Source organism: Capricornis sumatraensis, chromosome 22 (assembly GCF_032405125.1).
Source record: "Capricornis sumatraensis isolate serow.1 chromosome 22, serow.2, whole genome shotgun sequence".
NCBI classification, from domain to species: Eukaryota; Metazoa; Chordata; class Mammalia; order Artiodactyla; family Bovidae; genus Capricornis; species Capricornis sumatraensis.
In genome coordinates this window covers 13,919,255-13,937,175 of record NC_091090.1, presented here as the reverse complement: position 1 = coordinate 13,937,175, position 17,921 = coordinate 13,919,255, and the positions used below count along the sequence as shown (strand labels likewise).

The 17,921-nt window shown below is 45.9% G+C and overlaps 1 protein-coding gene across 1 annotated transcript in view; it reads right to left on the bottom strand.

Annotated features, from left to right (window-relative positions):
• The window catches only part of ANKS1A (ankyrin repeat and sterile alpha motif domain containing 1A), a 167,162-nt gene that overhangs the window by 58,398 nt on the left and 90,843 nt on the right, over positions 1-17,921 (bottom strand). The window contains exons 10-11 of the mRNA XM_068960833.1: positions 16,039-16,159; positions 111-697 (exon numbers count right to left, since the gene is read on the bottom strand). Coding sequence (XP_068816934.1) covers positions 111-697; positions 16,039-16,159 — 708 coding nt within the window. The remainder of the gene's footprint in view (positions 1-110; positions 698-16,038; positions 16,160-17,921) is intronic.

The window sequence follows — 17,921 nt, the reverse complement described above, 5'->3', positions numbered from 1 at the left end:
AAGGAAGCCAGCAGCCGCAGCCCATATGCTGGTCCTGGGCATCGGCACCCGGGTGAGCACGGAGGCTTGGCCAGCCTGGCTCTCTTCCCCGAGACAACACACAGCCTTACCTCGTCCCACTCGGAGGCGAAGGAGGGCGACTTCTCCAGCCTCTTCTTCCCAATGCTGCAGTTGGACAGGGACTCACTCCGGCTCCCCATCGTGGCGTCCTCCGTGGGGGAGCAGGTCAGGAGATCAGAGTCAGACTTGGACAAGCTGCGGCTGAGTTTGAGCTCAGCCTTGGGTCTGCTGGTGGGAGGGGCTCGGCTCCTGGCCCCGCTCAGGTCACCTTCCTCCTCAGCGCCCCCAGGGCGTGGAAAGGCCGTGTGCATCACAGTTTTGGGGTGCGTCTGGCTGTGGGCAGGGGGCAGGCTTGCCGGGTGGCCCGCTCTCCTACTCTGGTCCAGCACGCGGGGCAGGGAGGCTCCGGACGCACGCCTGCCTGTCTGCTCCAGCTGCATCTCCTCGGGGCAGGCACCCTGCACAGGGGACCCTTCTTGATGGTTCTGGCCAGGGGCAGGGAGCAGCTGGAGAGGGTCCTGCCCCGCCTCACACACTGGGGAGGAGCCGTGGAGGAGACCTGAGAACTGCTCCGGGACCTGCCCGTCCTGCCCCTCCGCAGAGTCCTGGCTTCGGCCACCACTGCTCCGCCTGTGGTCTTGGAGTGGATGGAGACACAGAGAAATAACAAAATTAAACGCGGCAAAAACCAACAAAGTTCCAATGCAGCGAGCACACGGCTGAGCAGAGGAATTCAGAAGCAGGGGAAAAGGGAGAGAAGCTGGATGGCTGGCGAGCAGGCAGAGGGAGAGAAGAGGAGAGAGGAAGTCAGCAAACACAGTTTCGTATTGTTCTTAATGTCCAATTTGTACCCAAAGTCAGAGCATTTATGAAATTCCAAACACTGGCCTGATTAATGCTATCTGGCAGCCTTCCTTGTTGTTAGATTTCTGTTAACATTAACGACCAGACCTTGCTATATAAGGCGACAGGAGGTGCTAACTATATCCTACAGAAAGGACACAAGTGAGGAGAGACGGAGTGAACTCGGAATAAAAGTGAGAGGGAGGGAGAGAGAGAGCGCGCCAGCAAGCAAGCACGAGCAAGCGAGACTCACTCCTGGAACATCTGATACATTTCCATAAAGGCCAAAGTGTTATTTAGAGCCACCCGCCCTCCCTTCCTCTGGCAAGCAGCAACAGTTTGGGGCGGGGCGGTGATGGAAGTCATGATCCACAACCTGCGACTTCTGGAATTCCTTAACCGAAAGTGCACAACAAACTAGCAGAGAAATAACTGCTTCCTTCCTCAGATTCGGGTGGGGGCTGAGGGGCGGCGATCCAGAGTTCCACGCCTCATCCTTCCTTCCTCAGGGAACACAGATTTTTTTCTTTTTTTTTTGAGAATGTGCACATCTCACTCTTTGCAAAGCCTCCCAGCTGCTCCTATTTGTTTAAGTTTAACCTTAGCTGGTCCCAAAAGGGTCTGATTTGTCAGTGCCGAGACGTGTGCCGTGCTCCTGAGACGGCCCTAACATCCCGGAAACCCGACACTGCCAGCTCGCAAGGCCAGCCACTACTGTATGCTTCCCTGAGGGACCAAATACCTCTGCCCTGAGGTAGCATAAATAATTGACCAAATCAGAGTCCAACATCAGTATCGTGCCAGGGCACCGAACAGGTTCTCCCTGCACGAACTCAGACCTACTAGCGATTCTAACCCACATCGGCAGGGCAGATGACAACCCTGTGCTGAGCACTAGTTCACACTCCACGGCTAATGTCCAACCTGACTTTCTCGGTAAGTGGAAATGTACGGTACCGACACCAAATGATTCTCTAGTCTGTACAAAGCTCTCCAAACTGTTCATGAGATCAGAGGATCTTGGAACCCAAAGGGTCAAGCTCAACTATTTTTACAGATGAGAAATCTAAGGCCCTTAGCCTCCGGTGGTTGGTCTGGAGAGGTGGGGGAGACCCAAGTGTCGGCACACCTGGCTCTGATCCTGCTATCTGCTCTCTCGCTGTGTGGCCTTGGCAGCGATCTCATCTTGCTGGGCTTCAAGATCTAAAATAAGCAGGCTGCCTGCATGGTCCTTAAAAATCCCTTTTATGTGCTGACAGTGATGAGAAGGCACGTCTTCACCACACTGCGACGGCACACTTTCCCTCGGGGTTGGCAGAGCCCCACTGGAAGCCTCTCTCAGGCCTGCCTGCACAGCACGCCCTCCTTCATCAGCAGGCCTGCAGTCCCAAGGCTGTCAGGTGAGGAGGGCCGCACTGCCCACACACAACCCTGCACTGCCCAAGCCCAACGCCAGGGTCCCACAGTGCTAGGCCCGCGTTTCAGGAAGGATCCCGATAACCAGCTCTCCAAACGTTGAGCCTGTCACCCTGAGGTCTGAGCAGGGATATGGCTCCATGCACCCCACCCCAGCCGAAGGACAGTTTGGTCTCTACAGCTGGCTCGGCTTTTGGCAGGTCTGCAGAGGCCGTGGAGGGGCGGCCAAGGAACTCCAGTTCGCAGATCTGATGACTCACCCACAGGAGCCCAGAAGCATGAACTCTGGCCTGTCCTTCCTCTACTCTTGACTGCTTTGAGAATTTCACACCCCAAACCCCAAAGGTCAAGTCCAGAGCACTGAATAAGCCCTGAACAGCCTGGATCGTATCTCCAGGGAAGAAGTCCTGCATACATGGAGTTCTGCATGGCTTCATTCAGGCCTCAGGAAGCCCTGACTTTTGGGGTATGAACACCACGTGAGTCAACTGCCAGTGTGCATGAAGCTGTCCATGAGGCTGACGGTGGGGCCACATAAGCATCTAATGGTGATTCGGGCCAATGGGAATTCCTAGGGAAGTGGGAGTCAACCAGAGTGGAAAACTGGCCATCTCCAGGACCATATCCTAATGGCCAGTTTCCTCTAGGTTCTGGCCCAGGGGTCTGTGTCCCCCTGACCGCATCTGAATGTGAAAGAGGGCACTGGTAACAGGCTTCTCTTCCTTGGCACCAGCTTCTAGCTCCTTACTTAACAACTTTTTTGAGGAGATGGGAGTCCAACAACAAAAGAAAAACACCAGTCCAGAACTGGGAGCCAGCCAGGCTCACACTGCCTGGGTGGACCTTGGAACCCAGGCCATAGAGCATGTTCTGACTGCTGCTGGCATCGCCAACAATGAAGGCCCTGTCCAAAAGCCATGTACTCATGCCGGCTATCAATGCAGAAAGAGAGAGCTCCCTAACAGACAGACGCTGGAGGAGGGAAGTGGGCGGAAAAAGGAATGGAACCTTATGGCAGGAGGAAATATGCGAACAGTAAGAATTTCTGAGGGTCATAATCCCATTAGAGAAACCACAGTCCACCAGAGTAGAGGAAATCATGGGAAGGGATTCTTATGTGACACGACTCACCTAGGAATTTCCAAGAAAAGACACCTTGGCATTTGAACAGCTGGTCAAGATCTAAGAACCTGAGGATCTCAACAAGCTGGCACTCTCTTTCCCATAAAATACTATATCCAAGGCTAAGCTAGATTTCCTGGCAAATCAATGAGTGGGAAAAGACCTACTCAATGGTCCTTTCCTTCAGTAAAGTCAGGATAATATTAGGTCTCTTAGGGACAAGGTGTTAACAATATAATACACCGATCAAAAGCCAGATCTCCCCCAAGCCTCAACACCAAAAGCCAGCTCTTAAGCAAATTACTGAACTTCTCTGTGTCTGGCAATCTCATCTATAATTCTGGGATCTTAATAGTACTTATTTCATAGGATTGTTATGGGAATTTTATGTGTGAAGCATTTAGACAATGCCTGGCACATGCCAGCTCCAAACAGATGTTAACATCTGTTCTTCATATTTTGTTCACAGATGAGACCTACTACTTCTCTGTTCCTCACAGGTTGTCACAAGGATTGTCAACAACATTGCACATGCCCAGTACAAACATCATCCTTATAAGTCTCGACACAGGAGGAGGTGACCAAAGGTAAGACAGTGAGAAGGCCGAAGTACTGAGCCCAGTGAGAAACAGGGCCCAGCACCATCACTGTGATCCCTCCTTCCATCAATACATGTGTGCGAAATACCCATCTTCAGGGAGCACCCGAAGATATAAAGACGAAGACACGGCCTCTGCTCCATCAGCCTACCAGTTATTGGAAGAGACCAGCGTATAAAGAAACAACTAGAACTCAAAGCCAAGGTTAAAGAGAAGTATAAACCAAATGCACAGTACAGTGAGTAGCAACGAGTGTGTGATACTTCTGAAACAAGAGGCTTCTCAGAGGAGGTAGATTTTGAGTTGGACACTGAAGGAGAAGAAAGGCCTTAACAGGCCTCAGAAAAAGTGGAAATAAATTAGAAAATCAGAGACAGGAGCCTTGTGCCCAGGGCTCATGGACTCCCAGAAGAGAACCCTCGGCCCAAGGCCTTCCTTTGACTGAGAATCACTGTGCTCCCGCCCTGGGAGCTCCACAGCTCCTCAAATGCTCGTCCTCCACTGCCCATGGCACTCCTCCACCTGCCCTTCCAGGAGAGGAGCAGGGGGAACAGGACACGGGGAGGGCTGTGTCCTCACTCTCCCCATACACCAAGGCCCGCCGCTCCACTGAATAGCAGGACACACCAGCATGCTAATCCCAGTCCCTTCAACTTTCCATTTTTATTCATTCTGGGTGTGCATTTTCCTTTTGCCCTGTGAGCTGCTGAAGCAAGGGGTCTTCTCTGCTGCATTTTAATTACTATGATGATCCATGGGGATTTTCAAGGGTTTCTGAATAATAACATTTTAACATTTACACATTTCCAGTCACCCCTGCCGGTTTAAATGAGGGCTGAAAAATGCAGCGTGTGAGAGGATTTGCTATGTTAAAACAATCCTAAGGCTCAGAGGAGAAGGCTGGGGTACTCCAGTTTCCCGGGCTGTTCTACTTTCTTTGTGCCCTTAGGATTAGAACCTTCCAAACGCTTAGTCACAGTGGTGAGCGCCAGAAGCTGTGTGTGTCCAGGGAACTCCCAAGTATGGGGATGCTTTTGGAGGGTCACTGTGCTTCCCTCAGAAAGAAGGTACTGAGTAGGTTATCCAGACATTTGCTGGAGACCATGACCTGACAAGACAAACAGACAGAGAGTCCACACTGTTCCATGACAACCAGAGAAACGGAACAAGAGCTGGACTGGGAGTCAAGCTGGAGCGGCAGCCCCGTGACTTTTCCACTCTGGGTGTCTCTCAAAAATTAATGGCTGGGATGCATTCTCCAAGGCTTTGAGATTTAGTATGGTTTGAATCTGTGATTAGATGACCTAAGTTCCCTTCCAGCTCTGTGACATTAAAACATGAATAGTAGCAGGGCTTCAGGGGAAATGATTTAACCTCATAGTTAAACAGGCTTTGGATATGGCCACGTTAGGGCTTAAGGGCCAGCTCTAACACCTAACTTTTTCTTCCTCATCTATTAAACAGGGATAAAAATAGCCTCTACTCGGAAGATTTGTCTGGAGATATGCAATGACCTAATCAGTGTAAATGAACCCAGCGCACAGCTGGCCCGTAAGAAGCGTTCAGTTAATGGAAGCTGCCATCATTAGCATTTTTCATTTACAATGGTTTCCAAACTGTTCTTCATGCTAACACGGCACCGAGTCTGGTTTCCTTTTCCCCAGCTCAACAGAGAAGACTGGTTTCTTCTAAGTGGCCCTGTGAACCAGGCAGAATAAAACTCAAATGCCAGGGCAGGTCCAGCCGTCTCGCAAGTTTAGTGCAGAGCTGTGTGTGACAGCAAGGTGGAGAACACTCAGGTCAGGAACCACGTCCTCCCAAGACAGCGACCACAGGCACAGCTCTGCCATGAGACTCAGGACTGTTCTACTAGGCTTGGTCCTGATTACCTGACATCTCGTTTCCCTAAACTCTCCCCTAAGAGTCTGTTCACGGGCTGTTGTTGGACCTCTGGCCCCTCACACTTCCCTGCTCAGCATCACCAGCTCTGCCTGGATCAGCTTCCACTCGGCCATGGTATTTAACCAGGCCTGACTTAATAGCACACTTGCCATCTCCGTTTCCCTTGATCTTCTGCCAGTTCCAGTACTGGGTATTCACAACCATTTGCTTTCTCTTCTCCAGTTGCTGGAATGTTGAGCCCTGCTGAATACTCAAGAAGCAACTGACTGAGTCCTCTACCAATTTAACTCAGCTGTCTTCCAACAGCTACCAAGCATTAGGTGCTGGCTCCTCTGTGCCAGACACTGTGCTAAGCATGTTCTCTTTTAATATTAACAACAACCATGAGGGAAGAATCTGTATCCCTACTTCACCCGTAGACTGAGGCTTAAAGAGGTTACACGGCTTCCTCAAAGCTGCCAACCAAGAAGTGGGAGAGAAGGAATTCAAATACAAGCCTCACTACCAGGCTCAGTCACGCTTTTATTCACCTCGTGAAAACTATGATTTCTCTGTAAGATCAATTCCTCACCTCTTCCCTTGGTGCCTATACTCTTGGGAAGATAACTGCACCAATTTACTTAGATGATTTAGAGCAAACCTCCTTAACTATTTTCAACATCATGTCAAAACCTGGGGATAATCTCACCTCTTCCCACTTGAGAAGTATATCTTCTCAACTGCTGCTGCTGCTAAGTCGCTTCAGTCGTGTCCGACTCTGTGCAACCCCATAGACAGCAGCCCACCAGGCTCCCTCATCCCTGGGATTCTCCAGGCAAGAACACTGGAGTGGGTTGCCATTTCCTTCTCCAAAGCGTCCAAGTGAAAAGTGAAAGGGAAGTCGCTCAGTCGTGCCCGACTCTTAGCGACCCCATGGACTGCAGCCTACCAGGCTCCTCTGTCCACGGGATTTTCCAGGCAAGGGTACTGGAGTGGGGCGCCACTGCCTTCTCCAATATCTTCTCATCTAGGATTCACCAAAGGCCGTCTCACTGCCCGATGATTTTTCTAGTCTTCATCCTTCTAGCCCTTACTATATCACTTGACACTGCTTACTAGTCGTCCCCATTCTCTCCTCCTTCCTTGGTCACGGGACTTTTTTAGACTGGCTCACAACCACCTAGAATAAAGACTACATTTCTTATCTCGGTGGCTAGGTGTAGCCACATGACCAAGGGTTATTAGTGAGAGTGGTTTGTGCAACTTTTGAGAACCATCTTCAAAGTGCCCTTCTTCTCTTCCTTCTGGCCTGGGCTGATAGCTTAAACTTCAACAGTTGTCTTGAACTGTAAGACGGCAGAAGGAAACCGGGTCCTTGGCCACCGTGAACCACCATCCTAGCTTTAGACTTCTTACTTCTGGACTATCTGATATAAGACAGACTGTTACTTGGGGGGTTTTGGAAGTTCAGCCTGGCTTCTAAGACACTGCATGGTCCTGGCTATCTTCCCATGTTTTTCCTCTCTGCCGCTAAATGTAAGTTCTATTCCTGACATCTTCAATCTCTCTATTCTTTCCCTCAGCAACTGATTTTCTCTTACGTTATCTATCACTTCAATGTGGATGATTCATGAATCTGTATTTTAATCATTACATCTTTCTTGAACATCAGACCCACATTTCCAAGAGTTTATGGAATACTTCTAGCTGGAAATTTTGGTAACTGAAACACCTCAAACTTAACATAATCCAGAACTGGACTTATTTCCTCAAATGTGCCCCTCCTTCAATCCTCTGTTTCTGTTAGTTGCACAATACTTCTCCAATTAACCAGGCTCAAAACCTCAGACTCATCCTTAATGCCTTCTCCTCCTCATTCACCCATATTTGGATGAATGTAAGATCCTGCTAATGCTACCTGTTTAAAACCTCTGCTATCCATGTTCTCCTTCCAGTCACTTCCTATCATCCTAGTCTGAGCTCTAATTTCCTTTAAGAAATTCCTTGAGCTCTCTCAACTTCAAGGTGTCCCTAACTCCAGTCTCTCCCAACTGCATCTGAGATTCTACAATTACACATACACTCAGCACTCCATATCCATGGGCTCTGCACTGGTGGATTCAACCAGTCACAGATCTAAAATCCTCAGAAAGAAAAAAAATCCCAGGAAGTTCCAAAAAGCAAAATTTCAATTTACTGTGGGCCAGCAACTACTTACCACTGTTTACACCGTATCAGGAATCAGAGTAATTCAGACGATTTAAAGTATATGGGAAGCTACATGGAGCTTATATACAAAAGCTATGCCATTTTACATAAGGGACTTGAGCGTCCAGGGATTTTGCTACGTGAGGGGGAAGGAGGGGAGGGTGTCCAGGAACAAATCCCCTGAGCACACCATGACGACTGCTCTTAAAGTGTGGCTTCTATCCTGTCACCTCATTCAAAAAGCTTCAACAACACTTCACTGTCTGAGGAATACAGACTGCCATCTGAGATCCAATATTCGACGACCAGTCCTTTGTTCCAACCACACTGGATTATTTACCGTTCTCCAAACATGCTGTCGTCTCCCACCATCTTACTGTTACTGATGCCACATTCTCTGCTTGGAAAGGCCCTCTTCTTCCTCACTTCTGCTCATCAAGTAGAATTCTCTATTTTGGGGTTCAGCTCAAATGCACTTCCTTCAAAAAGCCATCTCTGATCTCTTATATTGACATAATTTATCCCTTTTTGAATTCTAAAACTACTTTTATACCACTTTAACATATTTTGACCTTTTATGATTATTTTACATATGTCTCATGTATACATATGTAAATAAATGGCTGTCGATACATTCGGTGGAAGAAAATAGCTTAGCTATTGAATGCATAGCTTACAAAGCTCGAACTTATTCCATAATGGAAAGAAAAGTAAACTGCTCCAACTCAGAAATATACATTGAAAAGATACAATAGGGCTCCTCTGATATAAGGGGTGAGAGAAGAGGAAGCTGCTGAAGATGAGGCTGAACTGTCACACTCTCTCATTTACAATTTTTGCCTTTGGGAAAAGCACCCAAATTCACTCCTTATAATCTACCAAGAAAAGCTGGCCTGGACTTCCACATTAAGACGGCTGACTGAATACAGGTACTTGCTTAAATCTTCTTCCCATAGTCTTACTAAAGGGGGCCTTCTACTAAGAGGTGTGCAGAGCACACCTGACAAAACTCAGTCCCAAGCTGCCAAAAGGAAAAGCCGAGCTTCACACTATAGAATTCCCCAAAGGCTCGGAGACTGGCAGCGCTGTGGATGTGGGAGTAGAGAGAGAAGCTAAAATAACATTTTTCCTCCCCTTCAAAAAGATTAAGGTCTTCACAAACTTCACACAGACCCAAATGCACAGGTCTCAGGAGCAATGACTGAACTGCATCTTAAGAACTCAGAGGTGTGGCATGTGCCAAGGACTCCCATGTATCACTGTCTTCTGATAATCGTGCGTCTCTGTCCTAAGCTGAGTAACCACTTCACCTGGACCGAAACACTGCACTATCAGTGGATGCTGCAGAAAAGCACCACAGAGAACAATGGCTTCTAGAGGTCCTGGCTACTTTCCCATTTGCTAACAAACTTGTCCACTGTTTCTCTGAGCAGGAGCATGCCCCCAGTGTTCAGGCGGCAAAGAGTTAAACACGAGAGAGAAATAAGTGACTGTGCTAAACAAAACAGGAAGCATTGTTCTCCTATGCCAGTCTTGGATTAAGATCTCAGAAGACTTTTTCTACATTTGAAACAACTGAAGTAACAGAGGAATATCTAGCTGGATAAAACTGTCATAAAACCATCTGAGTCTAGCGCCTTTATTGGGGAGGGAGGATGGGTTTTCCACTTCATGGATCTATTAAAGTTTTCTCCTGTCTGTTTTTGTCATTTCTATAGACACAACTGGCATTTCTGGAGATTCTTCACTGTGAAGGTTTGTCCTGCATGCTTAGCATTCCTGGTCACTGGGCACCAAATGCCAGCATGAACCCTTCCTCAATTAGTCATGGTGATTAATTCAATAACTCACCCAGACAACTCTTTCCAAGAGGACGGGAGCAACTCTAGCCAAATAAAATTTATTCTTATTAATTCTTTCTATTAATTTTTAAAATCTCTGAATTTGTGGTTATATATATTTCTTAGATTATTCCTAAATGCTGTGTTCCCCTTTTCTTGATCAGAAATGTTGAGATATTTTAAAAAACAGACAAGTTTTCATTCTAATTATCAAACCTATTGCTTTTTGCTTTGTTTGTAAATTTCCATTTCTGCTTTGTTTCTTTGTGTTTAACTGAAGTGTAAATGCATACCATGAAGTAGGTGACCTGTTGTATCTGCTTTTATCTGTATTAATTGCTCTCTGAAACTTTCTCCTGCTTAAGTTTTAGTCTTTCTTGTTCCTAACAAATGAATTTAAGAAGAAAACCTTTATGCTGAGTACCACTTTGGCCAAATGTTATCAGTGCTTAAGCAAAATATTTCTACTACCATTAATTTCTAAGTTGGAAGATGATAGAAAAGAAAAAAGACAGGCAACTCACAGACTAAATATATAATACTAATCAATAAGATAAGATGCTCAGTTTCACTGGATCAGGGAAATGCCAAATTCAGAAGTCACTTTCTTTGCTTACTATGGGGAAAAATACGAAAAAGTGATAATGTTCTGTGTTGGTAAAGGTACAGGGAAAAGAACACACTCATTCACCGTGAAGTAGGGGCCAAGCGGCTCCACCAACAGATCTGGACATGTGCCTACATTCTGACCTGCCAGTTCCACTTTCTGTCAATGTCTTTTAGAGAAACACTCTTATAAGCATGAAGAAGGTCTGTATGGAATGTTCACAGCAGCATAATTTATAACAGAGAAGTAATACTGAAGACAACTTAAACATCCATCAGTTAGTGAAGAGAAAAATGAGTTATGGAAGGGCTTCTCTGCTGGTCCAGTGCCTGGGACTCTGCGCCTAAGGTGGGGGCCCAGGCCAAGCCCCTGGTCAGCAAACTGGATCCCACACACTGCAACTAGGAGTTCCCATGTTGCAACTAAGACTCGGTACAGCCAAATATATACATATGATGAATTTCTAAATAAAATAAAACATTTTTTAAAATGAGTTATAGGCTGTTTAACAACAATTTTAAAATAACAAGGTAGACTTTTAGAACTGTAACAAAATTTATTTATGGTCTATGAACAGCTTTAAAAAAAAGTTTACAAAACAGTTTGTAAAATATGATCCTATTTTAAGTTAAAAACAAACAAAACAATTTCATATGATCACTTTTATATAAAGATAGCACATGCCCTGAAGTAAAAAATAACACACTTTCAAACTATGGTCATCTCTGGTAACTGAGTAGCAGAGAGGTGAGAAAAATCTGAGCATTTTATTTGTATTCACTTTTGTATTGTTTGGAATTTTTCCTTCCAGTGAGCTAAAATGAATGTAATTTTAAAATGTAATTAAAAATAACTCCTATCCCACCCCTCACATTGTAATTTCTAGTATTATAAAGGGGGAGCTGAAAGCTCTGGTAGTCTCATTAACATGGCCTTTTTGAAAATTGATGAATTAATTCATAAAAGCTGCCTAAGATAATGACATAAGTGGAAAAGCAGGCAAAATTTAATATGTACTAATGCGCGACATCATCTGCTGACTTGCCTCACTCTGACCAATCCTAGCAGGCGTTTCTTCCAGGCTACTGAGAAATTGGCAGAGCCTATTTTCATATTTAATGTCGGCACTCCTTTGTCTGAAAGCTCTTTGAGTGATCTAAGCAGCTTGCCTAGAGGCAGGCACACTTCTCATGCTGTGGTTCAATTAAATCTGCGTCCAGCACAGCCCACTCTCAACAGCTAGCTCAATATTGCGGAGCTGGAAGAAACCAAAGCAAAGGAGCATGAGATGTGAGGTCAGAAGTCCTCCTGGGTAGCTTTCCCCTGGACCTAGAGATTTCTTAACCTGAGGGCAGAAATGTCCTATCAAGGTCACTTGGCCCCACTTATGAAGTTCATCTGACTTTCCCCTTTCCTTCCTTTCAAAGGTTGAGTCGGCTGACCTTATAGTGATTCCAGATCAGATCTTTGAAAGAAAGAATTAGAATCTCATTCCTCCATGATGCTAAAGATTCTTCCCTTACTAAGAACTCCTTTCAAGGGACTTTTCTGGTGGTCCCCAGTGGTTAAGGTTTTCTGTTTCCAATGCAGAGGGTTCCGGTTTAATCCATGATCAGGGAACTAAGATTCTACATGCCTTGCAGCCAAAAACTTATAAAATAAATTTGAAAAATTTTAAAAACAAAAAAACACCCTTTTCAAACAGAGCATTAAACTCTTTAAGGGTTAACTTTCAGTATGATTTATTACTAAACTACTAGAGCAAGCATCAGAGCTCCACCCACTCTGCAGCACTAGTCACAATAGCCAAGACATGGAAATAACCTAAATGTCCATTGCCAGATGAATGGATAAGGAAGATGTGCTACGTATATACAATGGAATACTAGTCAGCCATAAAAAACGAGAAAATAATATCGTCTGCAGCAGCATGGGTGCAACAAAAGATGCTCATACTAAGTGAAGTAAGTCAGAAAGAGAAAGACAAATACCATGCATCACTTAGGTGGTTGTTGCTTAGTCACTAAGTCGTGTCCAACTCTTTTGTGACCCCACAGGCTATAGCCCGCCAGTCTCCCCTGTCCATGGGACTTTCCAGGCAAGAATCTTGGAGTGGGCTGCCATTTCCTTTACCAGGGAATCTTCCCAACCTGGGATTGAACCTGAGTCTCTGCACTGGCAGGAGGATTCTATCAGGGAGCCATCAAGGGAAGCCCACGTTACTCATCGATGGAATCTAAAATATGGCACAAACGAACCTACAAAGCAGAAGGAGACTCATGGACATTCAGAAGAGACTTGCTGTCACCAAGAGGGAGCAGGGGAGGCAAGGGGTCAACTGGGAGTTTGGGGTAGACAGATGCCAACTATTACATTTAGAATGGATAAGCAACAAGGTCCTAATGTACACCTCAGGGAACTGTATTCAACATCCTATGATAAACCATAATAGTCTTACATTAAAAAAGAATGCATATATATATGTATAACTGAGTCACTTTGCTCACAGCAAAGACTGACACAACATTGTAAATCAACTATACTTCAGTCAAAAAATGTGAAGAAAAAAAATAAATTCTAGGTCTAAATGTATACCAAAAGCTGTAACATTTCTAGAAGAAAATACAGAGAAAAACATTAGTGACCTTATACTTTAAAAAAAAAAAAAAGGTAAACTTGAATTTTATCAAAATCAAGAAACTTTTGTTCTTCAAAAGACACTGTTAAGGGGATAAAAAGACAAATTACAGACTAGGAGAAAATAAGATATCTCATAAAGAATTTAAATCCAAAATATATTAAAAAATCCTTACAACTTAATAATAAGAAATAACCTAACTTTTTTTAATGAGCAGAAGATCTGAACAGACCATTCATTAGATACAAGGAAGCCAAAGAATCTCATTAATAGATGTTCAATACCATTAGACATTAGGAAAACGTAAATTAAAACCAGAGTGAAATATCACTATATACCTATTTGAATGGCTAAAATTTTTAAAAACTGACAATATTAAATTCCAGAGAACATACATAGCAATTATAACTCTGATGGGACGTAAAATGGTAGAACCATTCTGGAAAATGGTTTGGCATTTCCTTATAAACCTAAGCATATATTTATAAAGCACCTAGCAGTTTTATTTCTAGTGTTTACCTCAGAAAAATGAAAACTATGTTCACAGAAATGCCTGTATGCAAATGTTTACAGTAACTTTATTTGCAACTGCCAAAAACTGAAAATGGCCCAAATGGCCCTCAACCAGAGAATGGATAAATTGTTGTACATCCATTCAATGGAATACTACTCAGAAATGAAAAGGAACAGGTTACTAATACATGCAACAACAAGGATAAGTCCCAATGAATTATGGTAAGTGAAAGGGCCAGACTCAAAAGGGTACTGGAATATCGTGATTTATAGGAAATATATACTTGGTCATTCAGATGACCAAAATGTATTTCTCAGCTATATTTGGCTTTTATTCATAGTTCCTAGCCCACATCTTCCAAAACAAAAGGAAATTTCTGATTAAGATATTAATGAAGGTGACTTCTGGATCCTACCCCAGGGTGGGGGATGGTTGTCAGGGGAGTCAGTCATGTGACTAGAGGGTTGAACGTTTGGTCCCATCCCCTGATTTCCTGAGGAAGGGAGAAGGGGTCTGAGGTTCAATCAATGCCATTGGAGGATGATTCAGTTAATCAAGACTGGGCAATGAAGCCTCTATTAAAACCAAAAAAGACAGCTTTTCAGTCGGTCCCATTTTTTCTAACAGCTTCCATGCTAGGGAAACCAGAACACTTCTGCATGCCAGCAGGCCTGGGCCCAAGCTCAAGGAGGACAGAAGCTCTATTCACCGGGACCTTGCCCTATGTACCCCTTCATGTGGCTGTTGCTTTGTATCCTTTAATATCCTTTTATGATAAATTGGTAATCTAGTGAGTATGTGGGTTTCCCTCAGTTCTGTGAGGCATGAGGCATTTAATCTTTGATTTATAGCCAGTCAGTCAGAAGTCCAGGTAACAACCTGGACTTGGAACTGGCATCCTGAGCTGGAGGGGGTCACTGGAGCCTCCAATGTGTAGCCAGTTGGTCAGATGCAGAGACCTGGGCTTATGATCTGCACCTGAAGTGGAGGGCAGTCTCATAGGACTAAGCCTCTTAAGTTGGAGTCTCAGAGACCCCAGTGACATCAGAGAATTGCTTCTTGATGTGGGGAAGCCTATATACCTACACACACACACACAGGAACTGGGTCTGGGAACCCTTTTGTAGGTATGTACTACAAGACCCCATTCATACAATGTTCTGGAAAAGGCAAAAATCATAGGGACAGACACTGGAGCCGAGACTGTAAGGGAGGGGCAGGACTGACAACAAAGGGATGCAGAACCTTCTGGTGAGGAAACCATGCTTTATCTTAACTGTGGGGCAGCAAACAACTGTCTTTGCCAAAACTCACAAAACTGCATACAAAAAGGCTGAATTTTACTGTTTCTGAATAACTTTTTTTTTTTAAGAAAAGCTCCAAATGGAAACCATAAAAACAAATCAAAACAAAACTACTATGAAAATAACCCAAACTTTATGCACTCAAGGAGAAACCTTTTACACAGGACTGTTAAAAATAAGGTCTGCAGTATCAGACACATCCACAACGTTCTCTCAGCCACCGCGACCCTGACAGGCCTCGCAGAGGGTACTGTCAAAGACGCCACTGCAGCCCCCGCTCTTACCTGCGCCCCGGGCTGTCAGAGGGTGGAAGGAGGCACTGACAGCGCCTGTGAAGGGCCCCAGGCCGGCGGGCTACAGCGAGCTGCGAGGGGCCGTGGGGGCTCCTCCACAGCAGTGGGAATCGCACCACCCTTCTTGCTCTTCCTTAGGGGACAGAGGTCGTCACAAACGCTCCAGTGGGGCACACTCACTCCGGTGGGGACTGCAAGCACGCCGCCTGGCCCGTTCTCAGTCCTGCAGCCCTCACCCCTCACAGAGGAAGCTGGATTTCGCAGAGGCGATGAAAGTAGGCCAAGGCAACTGAGCACTCCAGTTACTGGTGGCAGCCAATCACGGGCCCCTCCCCAGGAGTGGCTCGCTCTGAGGTCAGGCCTCAAAGCGGAGTCTGTGCCGTCAGCCTGAACCCAAGGGGAATGACTTGTTGGGCCTGTTTTTCCACCACAGGAACTTGAGGATTTGTGATTTGAGACCCCAAATCAATCTCGGCCACAAGGCTGCCAGCCCTCCCTCCCTCGGCACTCACCTAGTCTGACCTGACCTTTTCCTTGCTTCATATGCTCAAAGGTGACAAGTCCACTCGAGCCCAGGGTATTAAAATGAAAGGCCATAATACGCCCACCACCCAGAATGCCCTGAAACCCAACTCACCCAGCCCAAGGAACACCATTGTCTCCTTTGGCCCTTGTGGAGCTGTTTCTGCCAGAAGGGGGGTGGGGGCTCTACCTTTTGTCTTTCCATCCACGGACACCAGCTTCTTTGTCTCTGCTGTCAGCAGCAGCTCATAAGGGTGTTCATCCTCCTCCTTGGCTGCGCTCCCCTGAATCCAGGGTCTCATGGCCAAGACCTGAGAGAGAAAGCACGTACTTCTCAGGCGGGGGGCTAACACCCAGACAGGCTATGTCAAATAAATTTGAGATTATCAGCTCCTTTTTCTTCAGAGAGGAAGAGAGGAGGGGAAGAAAAGGTAAGTAAGTCAAGTGTCACAGGGAATTACAACTGCTCTCCTGGCTACACATCTGGGCCTCAAATCTCAATGGCCTTTGATTAAAACACTTCCCTTTCCTTCCCTCATTTCATCTTTCAAAATGCCATAAATAAAACCCAAGATCCTCCCCTCCCCTGCTTGCCCCTCTCTGCGTGATCTCTTTTCTGTGGATAACACCTCCCGAGTGGTTTTTAGTCACCATGCATCATAAGGCCTTCTCTCTCCACGTTTCTTTTCTAATATTCAATACATTCACACAGTACCCCAAAGGCTGGAATCCTTCCCCTCTTCTCAAGAGGGGATCAAAATGATTTCTAACTAACCCTGACTGACATACATTTACTAGGAACAAAGCTGTCTGTAAATCCTCTATTTCTGTGAGCCCTTCTTCATAGGCCCCAGGGTTATAGATGAGGATTTTCCCAAAGCTGGCTTCCTAACACACTTAGGAGAACACAATCTTAAATCAATTCTACCAATCTCTGTTCTGAAGAGAGGCAAGGATGAATTTCAGTGGAGAAAAAGCAGCTCTGTCTCCTGAGAAACCCCTAATCCAGGCAGCCAAGTGTCTCTGATGAAATGACTGGCCAGAGCTGGCCCCGACATCTGCCAACCGGCCTGAGTCAGCTGGGGGCCTGTAGCCACAGCCAGTCATGGTACCAGAGGAGCCAAGTGTCTCAACACAAGCCAGAAACACGACGGTTCATGCTACAGTCGCACTGAGAGAGAGGATGGAGATACTTGCTATAAAGGATAATTCTGGCTCATCAGTGCTAAGAATCCAATGTGTTTCACAGGCAAATTAAATATAATACTGGCTATTACAAAAGCAAACCAAAGCACAAAATCTCTCGATTGAGGAGTTTGGCTGGAACAAGGGATATATTACGAAGGAGGGGGTGAAGGGATTCACGAGTCCATCTCACAAACAAGGGGACCCTACAAGTCAGGCGTTCTGGTGCACCCAGAAACCTCCTCCTTTATTGACATGTCCCACGGCTCACTGGAAACAAATCAGGTTTGTCATTCATCAGGATTTGGCTTCTTGGAGGCACAGCTCACAGCGTTACAGCCTAATGAGATAACAGATTCTAGCAGCCTCAGATTCAACGAGAAACTGCAGCTCCTGTCTGCTAACAAGGCTGCCACTCCAAAGACAGTGACGATCTCTCCAAAATTCTGCTGAGCGCAGCAGGCACCGCCACTTCATGAGGGCCACCTGATAGCTAAAAACTATTTCATCACAGGGAGCCATTTGCCTGTATTACTTTATTCCTTTCGCCTCATCATAGGAACACAATTAAGGGAACAAAGAGGGGCCATGAAGCAGTTCAGACAGCGTCAACTTAACACCACAGGCTTCACAGACAGGAATGTGTGTTCTGCAACTTTACACACCCAGGGCCACCACTTAGGCAGAGCCCTGGAAATCTGATTCTGTGAGTGTTCTGCACGCAGTCAGGGCTCTCACAGAGCCCCAGGCAGTCTTCTCTGCGAGGTATTTGACAGCCTGGGTGCCTGGCCTATAATATCCTTTCTTCCCAAGCAGGACAGGGCTGATGACTTCCATCTGGAAAATCAGGCCACTGGACCTGCATTCACTCCCTGCCTGGCTCCTGTG